Below are 13,792 nucleotides of genomic sequence, written 5' to 3' on the forward strand. Positions count from 1 at the left end.
CGAAACTGTCAATACTGTTACCTCGGTAAGGACTGAATACATTATAGAAAGTCTGAAGGCGTTTTTCGCACCAATTCACAGTAGGTTACAAGTGAGGATGCGTAGGAATCAGGAATTTTTAATGCACAAAATCGGGCGTCAATAAATAGAAGTTTTATGTTTTACATAATCTCTTAAGGATATATCTTAAGGCAGTGTGACCAAGGATTAATTAAAGAGATTGGTCGGGTATTTGAAAAGATCCATTTTACAGGCAAAAAAACTTAGATCAGGCACATACACACTTTTCTTTTATAGAAACCAGTTTATAAGAATCTTTAGGATGATATTTGAGAAAAAATAAGAACGTCGTAAAATATGACCAGCTTTAAAATTAAAGAGCTTTCCCAAATTTACTTAAAATTGTCAAATTTTATAAGAAACTTCGTAATTGTAGTAGTTTTACTTCTCAACTTTAAGCAGATTTGTTTGACGCGAGGGCTAGTTTTTATAACCCAAGGTCATTCTGTATATTTAAATGACTTAGTTCAGGAACGCCAAGAAGAACATCACACAGGTTCAAAAATAATCATCAAAATTATTTTTGTTACGCTTTCCATTTGAGACATCAAAGAAAACTTCCAAAAGTAAATAATGAGCTTATGGAAACCAAGTACCAAGCTATAACCATAGTTTCTTTTTTACATTTCGTGACGTGGTTCTCACTACCATCTAAGTAGTAGCGATCAAGTAGACGACAGTGATGAGGATGAACATAAAAACAAAGAAGATGAGAGCCACGCGATCCAACACATTTGCACAGATTTCGAATTCATTCTTCACTCTTCTTTCTTCTTCTTCATCTTCCATCTTTTTGGTCATCAAGTGAAGATTTTTCTCCATCAGTTTCTCTGCACGTTCATTGGTGAAACCATTGCTCGCCACTCCTGTTAGAGAGAAGGATTATAGATTTTAAATGATATCTCCCCAATAACAAGTCCAGTGCAAAGCTACCAATTAATATAACAAATAACAAATGGACGGCTTACTTATAAACTCAAACTGCGCATCACACAAGAAATCTGGTATTACAAAATAAGAAGCAATCTTTCGTTTTTTTATGTTGATCACTCATGACAATAGGCGCACTCGCAGTCACCACTGAGCTCAAACATTACACCTCCACCTCCACCCGCCACATTTAACATACCTGACGCAGGAGGGATGTCGGTTAATAGCATTTGTTTTTCTTTCATGACGAGTGATTGTCTTTCTTGATCAGTGTTTCCATTATGATCAGTAGTCTTTGCGATGTCCTCTCTTTTTCGGTATCCAAGTTTGACGGCCAAGAAATCATAAACATACCTGAAGTGTGTAAAAGAACAATATAAATAAGGAGTTCAAACATAAACAATTTGAACTATGACTTGAGAATGAGGTATTTGATTTTAGGGAATGGTAGTTTATGTAAGCTTTTTATTTTTGGGTGAAATAAACGAAAGTCACGCCCAACGCCAAGCTCTGCAAACTTGGTCAACTAGACCCGGCTCTGGCTCAAACGCAGTATTTGTGAGCGTAAAATTGAAGCCTGAACCTCTCAACAGCAAAATCTAGAATGCGGTACTGAGTTGGCGTGAGTTAATAAATATTCATACCAACTGTGTTACGAACTGTACTGCAGAATGAGTAATAAATACCTTCTCATCCAGTTAGGAATAGTCTCTCCTTCGGCAGGTGTTTTGAGGTAAAGCTTAAGGATATAGCACATTGAGGAGACCATCATCACCATCATGATCATGACACAGGTGAAGAAGATACCTAACAAAGGGATGGTCTCCGAAGAAGCTGGCACCATGTCAGCAACTATGAGCATGAAGACCGTCATCGCCAACAGAAGTGTGACTGCAAATGATACTCGTTCTCCTTTTAAACAATTGAAAAATTGTGGATTGGCAAATACTGGCTGTTGTCAAATTTTAGCCAATAAAATAAATTACATTTAGTGGGAGAACTAAGGAGGGAATTCAAACGTATGTAGCAAGCTTAAGAAAGATCAGTTTATATCCCTTTGTATATCTATAATAACTTTGGTTTTGATAATATGTTGATTCTCTGCGATACATTAACAAACACACACATTCTCATCAAACTCCCGACTCATGTTCGACATTACCTGATTCTGCAGGCAAGAAGAATGCCAGCAATGTCAGGAAACCAATCAGCACCATGGGAAGCAATAGATTCAATACATAAAACAGAGGTCTTCTCTTCAGGACAACTTCTACGGTGACATCAGGGTAAGGTTCAGGACAGCATCCATAATATTGAACGTTGCGAACGTGTTTAGCGCTTCCCAAGGCCCATTCTGAATGGTTAGTGTAAGCATCTAAAGGAAAAAAAGTACTTCTCGTATTCAAAATAAAAAGGTCAGCCGATGCTAAATACCACTCGTTGTGCGGCGAAAAACAGAAAAAACACCGAGTACAAAAAACAGGGGGGTCATGCACTTGGTACCAGACATGACGATTAGTACCTAGGTGGGTCATATTTGATTTTTAGAATTCACAAGTAGTTCATTGTTGATACTAACTGCTATGAGCGAGGGTGTGCTTTAAAGCCAATCAAATGGTATCTTTAGGGTCCTAACTGCTCGAAAGGCTGGTTTTATAAAAATCAATAACTTACAGCTTTTTACTATTATTCTTTTTATAAATCCAATGTCAAAGATTGCTTGTTTTGAAATTGTGTAAAATTCACAAATTTCAATTTCATTTTAATTATAGAACCTTGTTGACCTTAAAATTATTGGAAAAGACATTATCGCAGATCGCGCTAAGGAGGATTTTTGCTTGAAAATTTCCGATAGAACTTTGTTGTAATGTGCCAAAGACCAAATTAACTGATAGAACTTAGTGGAATATGTTATTTTGAGCCATGGAATTAAGATATTTGAAAGTTTACAGCATTAAAATTAGTTTTTGGCATATTAAACGTTATGAACCAAAAAACTCAATTTTTTCAAAATTCATGATAGAACCTTGTTGAAGTAAGGTCGCGAGTAGTCGAATGCGCTTAGTCTTTGTGCTAAGGCGTGGTGGGTGTACTCTCAAATTTTCAATTCTGTTGTTAGGCTAGTCATCATGGTGTCTGGTACCCACTGCATGAACCCCCCCCTAATATTTAGGAATAGTAAGGAACAGGAGAAAAGGCTACCATAGTTTAATTTTGATCTCATCGTGACACTTGTAACGTCGGCGCTGATCTCTAAAAACTTCAATTTTGCGAACAATTTTACAATTCTCCATGACTTTTTCAGAAGTTTTACTTTTTACATTCTCTTGCTTTCGTCATGGCATTATCATAGTAGGAGGCTACATTGCTTCGAAAGAAGAGAAGACCGTCGTGAGTCAGGTTAGTTTTACCTTACTGATGAGTACGGTTGTTGCAATGGTAATTCTGCTCAGTACGAGAGGAACCGCAGATTCAGACAATTGGCATTTGCACTTGCTTGAAAAAGCAATGGTGCGAAGCTACCATCTGTTGGATTATGACTGAACGCCTCTAAGTCAGAATCCGTGCTAGAAAGCAACGATGAATACCTTCGGTTTGGCGTTAGGCGAACACCAATAGGCTCTTTCGGAAGCCGTGAGTCTCAACGCGTCGCTCGGGGAGAAAAACTCTGAGCGCGCTGCAAGAACCAAAATCTATTGCCACCGGAGATAAATCCCATGCAGATGACTTGAACAAATTATGAGACTTTTTTGAGAGAGGACCTGCAGAGGTGGTAGGCAAAACTCCTAACCCCCCAAATTAATGAAAAATTAACGATTTTCAAAAGTGGAATTCAAGAAAAATGATTGGTATCATCAGATAGAGCATAAAATTATGAGCAACAAAGTATGACAACAAGTCTTATACTCAAACACACAAAAATTTATATGGCTATATAGTTCGAAATCCTGTGAAATCTGTTACGTTTTAGACTAAATTTGACGTAATCAACCGAAATCTAACTGACCAAATTTCAAAAGCCTGTATTATTTGTTTGAGTACAAGATATGTTGTAGCATACCTTTTTGTTCAGAATTTCATGTTCTATCTGATAGTGTCCATAAGAATTCAACTTGGAAAAATGTGTTGCCTAATTTTAGGGTTAAGAGTACAGCGTCAGCTTTTTGGCCATAAAAACTTTTGCCAAGCCTAATTCACGGGTCCTCTCTCAAGAACAGTTTCGAAATGATGTCAATTTTCAAACCAATCAATTTGAACAGTGATTCACTGCAAAATTACCAATTCTAGATTTAGATCATTGGTACCCAAACTCAAATACTTGGTAGAAATCCATTCCCAAAACAATATTTGTATTTTTCAGGATTCCCGTAATGGAATTGCGCCTGCTTTTTGTCAAAAAAGTTAAAACCTTTATGGACTTTATTTTTGATGTACTAATGATACTAATGTTTTTCTAAATCTCCATCAAATTTGTGACATTTTGGTATGCAAATATGACCATGTTTTGTTTTGAGAAAAGTCGATTTTCAGATTTTTTTGGCCACTACCATTAATGAGGTTAAAAATAGAACTTTCAGGGCTTCACGATTCTTTGGGGTCTAACCATGAATTTTCTTAATGATTTTTTCGTACGTACCATAAGTATAGGTATCTAAAAGGTAGAGGTTTGACGACCTTAAATTTAATTGTGTAATCTCTAGGTCCGAAAAACTTGATTATTTGAAGGGATTTTTGATAAAATTCTGAATAAATTCGAGTTTTAAGACACTTTAAGACACTTTGCAATAATTGAAATTCTCGAAATTACGTATTTTATGAAAGAACATTTATAAGAGGTTGTAAAAAGGTGAATTATACAAAATTAAATCAAGTTTGGTGGCTAAGAGAGCCCAAAGTGCAACTTTGTAGGTTTTAAGGGGTAAGTGGTTTTAAGGGGTATCTAATGGTACCACTATCGTAAATCTTGAAAAAAACTTGAAAAGGTCTTACTAGTGTCGACATCCATTCGATTTGGTTGAATGTCCACCAACAAACCGTGGTATGACCACAAACCGAACTTGAATTTACAGACTTGTGTATCGAAAGGGAAATATTTGATGTTCATACTGCACATGCCCGTCAACAAACCCAAACTGAACCAATTTACTTCGCCATCATTGTTGACGATCAGCCTCGTTTTCAAGAGGTTCAGTTGACCAGCCGTGACGTCACCAAGAACACTGAATGAAAAAACATTTAATACAAACCTGCTAACAGACATATAAGGAAAAGTTAAAAAATAACATTTAGGCTTTGTTTGGGAGATACGAAACTTGTCTACCCCAATTTTTTACAGTTTAAATTCTTCACTGATCCAATTGACAAAAACTAGCGACGACGAAGTAAAATACATGTACTTTTTCTAATCTGATAAATAACCCTTTCAGGACATAATTTACATACTTGTAAAGAGTGACATCAGGTACCCACAGCCTTTGAGGATCGAAGTTTGTTGATTTGACATCATTATAATGTGAAGCATTCCAAACTAAGTGCTCATCTTTCCAATACTGACGGAAGAAAACACTCAACGCTACTGATTCTCGTTTCTCGTCCTATGAACAGTGGAAAGGATGAAAGGGAGATCAAGTTAAGAAAAAACTGCGTCAAATCTAGAGTCATGCTAGACGATGTTATCGTCCGTTACAGTTATAGTAAAGGCGAGAAAATATAGTACGCGCAAAGTTTACTGCCGTTATGACGGTAGACGGAAGCTGCAAACTCTTTGCGGCAAAAGTAAAATCGTTTGCGAATTTTCTTCGGTCTTGGGCTTATTTCTTAGATAGTGATTTTTCTTAGACTATAACATAGTCTAGAATAATGCATGCACTGACGAGAGAAAAAGTATTAATTGTTGAGAAGTGAAACCGAATGAGGTGAAGAAACCGTTCCATTAATTGAAAGGGTAAAACGGACTCGACCCAAACCTTTATTCAGATTGAGACGTCTTTTAACGACATTTGGTACGTCGATATTAAAGTCTGTCCAGATATAATTGGCAGTGGAAACAAGAATGCCTGTAACTTTTGATAGTTAAATATAATCGTGGAAATTTTTTTTGCTTGTTTTAGAGAATCAAAAGCGCTATATTTGAATGTATTTTTGTTTGAAAAATTCGCGACTTTTAGCGGTTTAATTTGCGATTGTAAAAATTGAGCTTTTTCTCTACTTATGCTATAACGTTCATATTTACACCAGTGGTAGTTCAACCTTAGGTTAAGAAGTTTGTTAAATTTCAAGGCAAACAGAAAAGTCCTTCGGAAGATATGGGACCCGAAATCCCCCTTGGTAGCACTTTTCTGTGAAATATCAAATCTCCAACTTATTACTAAAAACGGGGGTAGTGATGTGATTGATGAAACAGTTTTTCGATCATAACACATTTTACAATCTCTTTAATGACCTCATAGCCAAACTGTGTTTAGTGTTTTGGGAATTAGCAAAGTTCTTTAATGACTTAAAAATAACAAAGGCAATATAAGTTCATGCTTATCCTTTCAATAAAAACAATTATACTGTATGATTTCACTTCGTTTCGAAATAATCAATGATACCAATAATACCAATGCACCAACACTTAACATTTTCCAACTTTTAATTGCACTGTTCAAAAAAGATAACATAACCCCCGTTTTTAGTAATAAGTTAGAGATTTGATATTTCACAGAAAATTGCTACCAAGTCCCATATCTTACAAAGGACTTTTCTGTTTGCCTTGAAATTTAACAAACTTCTTAACCTAAGGTTGAACTACCACTGGTGTAAAAATGAACGTTATAGCATAAGTAGAAAAAAAGCTCAATTTTTATAATCGCAAACTAAACCGCTAAAAATCGCGAATTTTTCAACCAAAAATACATTCAAATATAGCACTTTGTCTTTAAAACAAACAAAAAAAATTTCCATAATTATATTTGACAATCAAAAGTTACAGGCATTCTTGTTTCCACTGCCAATTATATCTGGACAGACTTTTTAGTTATGTCACTTACAACTTCGACGATTTGTTGAAGAGCTACTTCGAACTTCAGTTGCAAAACATCGTTATAGTCGAGCACAGGGCGAACTTCATTGTTGTACTGACTCATCAAGTCTTCTTTCAGTAGGTATTCTCCGTTCTTAGAGGCTGTGTTATGGTTGACACCTCCAGACGAAAAAAGTAGTACAGTTTTTATGTGTTACGGTGGGATTGAAGAAAAGCAAGTAGTGTTCGCAAATAAAATATGGGTCATTAAGACTTGTTGTGCGCAGATTTGTAATACTTGCGCAGATTTGTAATACCTGCGCAAATTTGTAATACTTTCTGCGCAGATTTGTAATACCTGCGCAGATTTGTAATAAACTTTGCGCAAATTTGTAATACTTGAGCTGCGCAGAAATGTAATACTTCTCTGCGCAGGTTTGTAATTTGGAATTTAGATTTTTACTTCGAGGGCATATGTTTCCCACGAAGAAAAGTTTCGAAAAAAAGACTTAAAGTCTATTCACGATAAGTGTGCACTCTTTTTTCTTTTACCTATAACTTTTGAAGGAATTCTTCAATCTTTATAAATTTGGTATCATTTGAAAGATATTAGTGAGTGGAACAATTTGAAATAAAATAATCTTTAAAAAAATTCTAAAAATGAAGATGAAAATGAAGAAGAAAAAAATGAAGATCTTGTAGAAAAGTGCTATAACTATCATTTTCACTGAAGTGAATCCTCGATCATCGAACGTCATCACTGTGAAAAAGATTCTCAAAAATAATCATTCAGTCAAGAGATATCAAACAAAGTTAAAAGCTGATTGACGTCCAAAAACGCTGTTTTCTGCAGTTTTTTGCTGTTTTTTGGGGTCAATCACTTATTAACTTTGTATCATAACTTTATATTGAATAAATATTTTAATGAAATTTCTTCACAGTGATGATTTCCTAAGATCAAAAAATCTCTCCAGTAAAAATGAAAGTTATAGCATTTTTTTACAAGATCTTCCTTTTTTTCTTCTTCAATTTCATCTTAATTTTTAGAATTTTTTTAAAGTTTTTTTTATTTCAAATTGTTCCACTCACTAATATCTTTCCAATGATACCAAATTTATAAAGATTGAAGAATTCCTTCAAAAGTTATAGGTAAAAGAAAAAAGAGTGCACACTCACCGTGAATAGACTTAAGAAAATAATCAGAAAATCACACAAAGGTTGTAGATCTTTTGTATGAACATTAACTTTATAAGAAACGAATCAATATATTTTAATCTAATAAAAATTGGCTTTTGGCAGTTGGTTCTTTCAATACAAATATGGGATTTTGCTTATTTTATGTATTTTCATTTTTCTTATAAGTATCATCTTTATAAGAAACTAATCAATATCTTTTGATCTAAAGAAAATTAGTTTCTTATAAAAGCAGTGCTTATAAAAAATAAATATATTCATGTTATTCTTCGTACCTTGCTTACTTCGAAATAAACAATTACCGACAAGAAATAATTTTTATTTTACGAGTTATTGATTAGTTTCTTATAAAAGCAGCTCTTATAAAAAATGTACATGTTCATGTTATTCTTCGCACCTTGTTTACTTCGAAATAAACATTTACCGACAAGAAATAATTTTTATTTTACGAGTTATTGATTAGTTTCTTATAATTTTCTTAGATTTTACCCCCAAAATTTAAATCCCAATTTGGGATTTTGAAAGAAATTTTTACCCCCACTGTGGGAAAAAGTTGTATATTGTGAGTCCATACTTAAACCTTTCACTCGATTAGGTAAGTGGGAGGGACATGCGCTAATTGAAATATCTAGAATAGGGGAACGCCAAGATGAATTCACATCCTAAGGGTGGGAAGCCTACACTAGAGTTGTTTATTGCCCTTACAATCCAACTAGACATACTTTAAGCAATAGCTTTTCCATCTCTTGGGGTGATAAACACGGGCATATAAAATTGGGATGAACAAAAGATACTCACATGTCAGAAGCAAGTTGAACAAAACCAAAAGCATATTTAACACGGCGAATGAAATATGATTTTACCCCAAATACAAAAATACAATTTCTAAAAAGAAATAAATAAATCATACTAAGTTTATTTTCAGAATTTTTCTAAATATTCTTGTTTTCTATAAAGAAATATTTCACCCAGTGGATGCCATTGAAGAAGTAATTGAACTTAAATTAAGCCTAATTGAAGTGCTATGTTAAAAGAATAAAAGATCCATTCTACCCTCTAAGACATCTCAGGTACAATAAAGTAACTCCCAAGAAAGTACGGCGCAGTGGCGTGGTGGCAGGGGGGTAGGTTCCACCAGCAGAGCCCATTTGAGAAGGGGTGCCGAAAAATTAGGGGCGCCAAGAAGGTCTTTTCAGACGTCCCTGTCGAAAGATCGGCAATTGAAAAAATGGCGACCCTTATCACGTCAAAAACGCAAAATCTCGCACACCCTTCTTTCTGTTTATGTTTTAGTTTTTCTACTTTTTGTAAGAAACTAGCTGTAATAAGAGAAAAACCTAATAAAGTTGTTTAGAGATCAAAATGAGCTTAGTTCCAGTGCTTAACCCTTTGAGTGCCAGGGTCCTTTTTTCTAAGTTTTTTTTAAAAAATCGCTAGTTCAAACTTTAAGGGCTTATATCTCCTGATCTAGAAGGAATTAGAAGCTCGTATATAGCTCGTTGGATAGCTTAGAGTCTCTTCTTTCTTTTGGGCGCCTTCGGCGCCGCCCGATTTAGGAAGGGCGTGGTGGGCGGCGGCCAAGGGGGGGGGGGTAGGTTAGGGAATTAAAGCAGTCAGGCCCGCTGCGCGGACCTGACTGAACTGATGAAAAGGTGCCCAGTGGTAAAATTTCAAATCAATTCACTAGAAGACAGAATAAAGTAAAACAGGGCCAAATTTGGAGGTTCTTGGATCACTCGTTGACCAAAAATAGTCAAAAAACGGTCAGAATCTCAAAAAAGTGAATTTTTGTCAATTTTTTGCATTTTTTTGACTTTTTTGCTTAAAATTTCGCTGGAAAGACTCACTTTTGAATTTTTTTTTGCTTGACCATAAAGGACAATCTAATTCCTACGAGTTCGACCAAAAATAACGATTTCTAACTCAAACTGGGCATTACAGGAGGGCTTCGCCCTCCTATATAGCCCATGTCGTATATATACGACATCGGCACTTAAAGGGTTAATTTGTATTTGTAAGCAAGTTAAATGTATAGATAGGGGGCGCCAAAAACAAAAAGATTTTTAAAAAGGGCGCCAAATTCTGCTTGGCAACTCCAGAAAGATTTTCCCGCCACGCCACTGAGTACGGGAGTGAAACTATCTAAAGAACTAACGTATTCTTAGGCTTTCTTTATCTTTTTTAACGCAAACTTCAGGGAAACTAAGTACCCATAATCCTTTGCTAAGTTTCATTACGTAACAACTCACACTAAATATCTTGTTAATTTTTAATTCGCATAATACTCTACAGGCGACAAACGCATACTGATTACCAGTACAGTGCACTCATTTAAGCAAATAATTGTGTTGAATAAAACGGATATTTAATTTCTCAAAAACTTTTAGTAGAGCTAACCCATATCAGTTTTATAGTATGAAGTAAAAGTTGCAAATCCTATGTCAAAAATGAAACCAAGAACATATGCTGATAATTTAATAAACTGACTAAGACAGGAAAAAGCTTAGTTTCATTTATCAAAAGGTATACGGGCGACATTTCTATTTTAAAACATTTTGATCCATAAACGCCCTGGTGATATATAGTTCAGCAAGGTCGATAACTCCTTGTGAAAAGGTGTAGAATTTCCTTTGATGGAGACTGTTATTCTCATCAAATGAAGAGCTCAATATTATAGTATTCAATATTAAATGATTTTAATAAACTAGTCTTTGTAGCTATGTATGAGATCAAATATTTTGGGGCTTTGTCCATGCAAGCTTCCCTCAATTTTCTCACTGATTTGAAAACAACGTGAAAACATCCATTAGCAATCTGCGAGAAAAGATCAGAAGCTTTGAAAATGAGATGCACAATGACGCATTGCAAACCACAGCGTCAATTCACATGAGGACACCATTATTTCTCTGACTTAATACTTTTGTGGCGTATACTTATTGAAGAATATCTCAATTCTCACTGAATCGGAGAACACGAATTTCACTTACATTGGGAACAAAAAGTCTATACCGAAGATGTCAGGAGGGGGTACTCAAGCTAAATGACCTACTATAAGTGCGGCCCTTAAGGGTATATTTTCAAGCTTTCCAAAGTGCACTGATGAGAAAAGATGAGAAAAATTGCACTCTAAGGGTATAAAATTTGGAAAATCTGACCGTATTTTGCCTAAAAATGGTTAAAAAAATTCAAGAAAATGCACAGTAAGGGTCGATTTTTCGCCCAACTTTTTTCAAATTTTACAATATTTTCTCTGCACTGGGTCCGCTTTCAAAGGCCTAATTTTGGGCCGCACGTATGGTCGTTCTTGAATCGAGTGCCCCCCCCCCTGGAGAAGATGAAAGCGAAGAAACAGAAACCTCTCCTATTGACAATAATGATTTAGAGTTGGGCGTACGAACCTGTTCATTAATTAGAGGACAGTTGAGATCTCTCGCGTTAAATTAGAGAAAAAGTAAAAATGGGTGGATAGGTGCTCCAACTTATATTTAGTTTATCGAAATTGGTCCAAACGATGAAAATAATTAAGCCCTAGAAAATAAGGAACATATTAAATTAGAGAAATTGTGGTAATGACTCGTCCCTCGCCCCAATAAAGAAAAGTACCTTCATTTCCGATTTTTGAGAATTATATGAATCTTCATATTTTAACATTGTAATGAAGCCATACAATTTCAAACATAATCGCACGATGGGTTATTTTTTCTTATTTGGCACGCCCTCAAAGAGAGCAATTAATCGTTAATTGCATCCTGTAGAGAGCAATTAATCGTTAATCACACTCTCCAATGCCGCGCCAATGTTTACAAAATTGATTTTAATGTTTTTCAGGCACGACGGAAGCTTTTTGTATCTGGTACGGCGAATGAGGAAATTTAAGCGATTTTATAGCGATTTTACCGACGAAGAGGAAAACTTCGGGTATTTTTGTGAAAATCTGGTACGGCGGCCGCCGTACCTGCCGTACCCGTTGCGTCGTGCCTGTTTTTTCTTACATTTTTTTTTGCATCGAACGTTTTAATTGCATTCGAAATTTATTTTGTGAGAAAGAAAATCAATAAACAACAATAAAAGAAAGACATAAAGAGAAGAGAAAAATATAAAACTCTCAGTGTAATTTCTGTAAATAATTTACTTTCCTAACTGGGAAAAAGTAGTGAAAGCCATTGTGCGATTAGCTCGTAATCACATAATAACTCGTACAATTCGAAAATTGCACTCGTGATTTTTTTGTTTCGAATTTCCCTCGTCCTTTCGGACTCGGAAAATTAATAACAAAAAAATCACTCGTGCAATTATATTCGAATTGCACTCGTTATCATGTGATTACATATACTAACACCAAAAATAAATACCCACATTGATACCTACTCCTAAACGATTTGAAGTTGTCCTAGTGGACTAAAGTTAAAGTTATCCATCCTTATGCTAAAATTCTTGCAAACTTACCACGAACTAAGCTGGCGCTCAAAAATTTTCAATATGGGGAAGTAAAATGCGATACACTTTAAATCTGTTAAGCTGATTAAACTTGAAAAACAGCACTGTAATCAACAGAAAACAAGCTCTTAATAATCGAGCTCATGCAGTTTAAGTCCATCTTAAACAATTAAGTTCGTTAAATTACCATAACATTCTCGAATTAATGGATTTCATAACAAACAGTGCTGATATGGAGTGTATCACTTTTTACAGGCATGGCAAAATCCCATCTCCAGCCTTAGCGACACCCCACTGCACAAAAGCCACAATTATATCAAACATGGACTATCAGCAATCTTCTTGGAATGCAGAATATCAAAGAAAATTCGTAAAGAATCGATGAAAAGCTTATTAAAATTAAATTGATATATTATATTTAAAGCTAGAAATAAAAATGATTTCTTCTTAGGGTAAAAATGAAAAATTCATGATATTTTGATTCACCTTTAACACCTTACTTAGAGTTCTATTTTTAAACCAAAAATCATGCACACGAACCGCTTTATCATATCGCGCTAAACATCAAAGAACTTACAAAAATACTACCTCTATCTACCCTTGGACCTACGCAAAGTATAGAGAACATACCAATGTTTTTTAGATATTTAGAAGAAATGGTTATCAAACATCAAGCTGATAGAACGGCGGCAAATCTCACATTTGAAATTCGATTAAATTATACAAGGAATTTTATATTCAATCTAACCCAGTATTACAAGCCAATCCTACAGAGATGATCAAGATTGATCGGACATCCTCGTTACAAAGTTGTAGAAGAATGCCTTGAAATAGTGGTGAATTTTCTTCTTTAAAGGGAGGGGCTACAAGTAATTTTACTAGCAACTTTCCAAAGGATTGCTGTAGATCACAACATGACTAAGCACATAGCTTGCTAAAAACAACCTTAGACCTCCCTATTAACTGTTCTACAGCACAAACTCTACATAGGAAAACACTCTCTAGAAAAAATACATTTCATTTTTATATTTCAAAAGCTGCGAGCCTGTGCATCAAAACTGATAGTAAAAGGCCCTAAAACTGTGAGCCATGCACTGAATGAAATCGTAACAGGCTCATTTATTGAGAATGGAAAAGGAAAATTAATTCATGTGACGTCTAGAAGCA

General features: G+C 35.0%; 1 protein-coding gene across 1 annotated transcript; it reads right to left on the reverse strand.

The window, feature by feature from the left end:
• Positions 1-532: 532 nt before the first annotated feature.
• On the reverse strand, positions 533-8,994 carry LOC136819161 (acetylcholine receptor subunit alpha-type acr-16-like). Its single transcript, XM_067075370.1, has 8 exons — positions 8,987-8,994; positions 7,023-7,174; positions 5,434-5,585; positions 4,981-5,210; positions 2,153-2,365; positions 1,677-1,902; positions 1,190-1,344; positions 533-926 (listed from the first exon to the last, which is right to left on the reverse strand). The coding sequence occupies exons 2-8, from the start codon at positions 7,116-7,118 to the stop codon at positions 712-714; spliced, it is 1,287 nt and encodes a 428-aa protein (XP_066931471.1). The 5' UTR covers positions 7,119-7,174; positions 8,987-8,994; the 3' UTR covers positions 533-711.
• Between the last annotated feature and the right edge of the window lie 4,798 nt (positions 8,995-13,792).

Source organism: Clytia hemisphaerica, unplaced genomic scaffold, assembly GCF_902728285.1.
Source record: "Clytia hemisphaerica strain Z4C2 unplaced genomic scaffold, Clytia hemisphaerica genome assembly, whole genome shotgun sequence".
Classification (NCBI taxonomy): Eukaryota; Metazoa; Cnidaria; class Hydrozoa; order Leptothecata; family Clytiidae; genus Clytia; species Clytia hemisphaerica.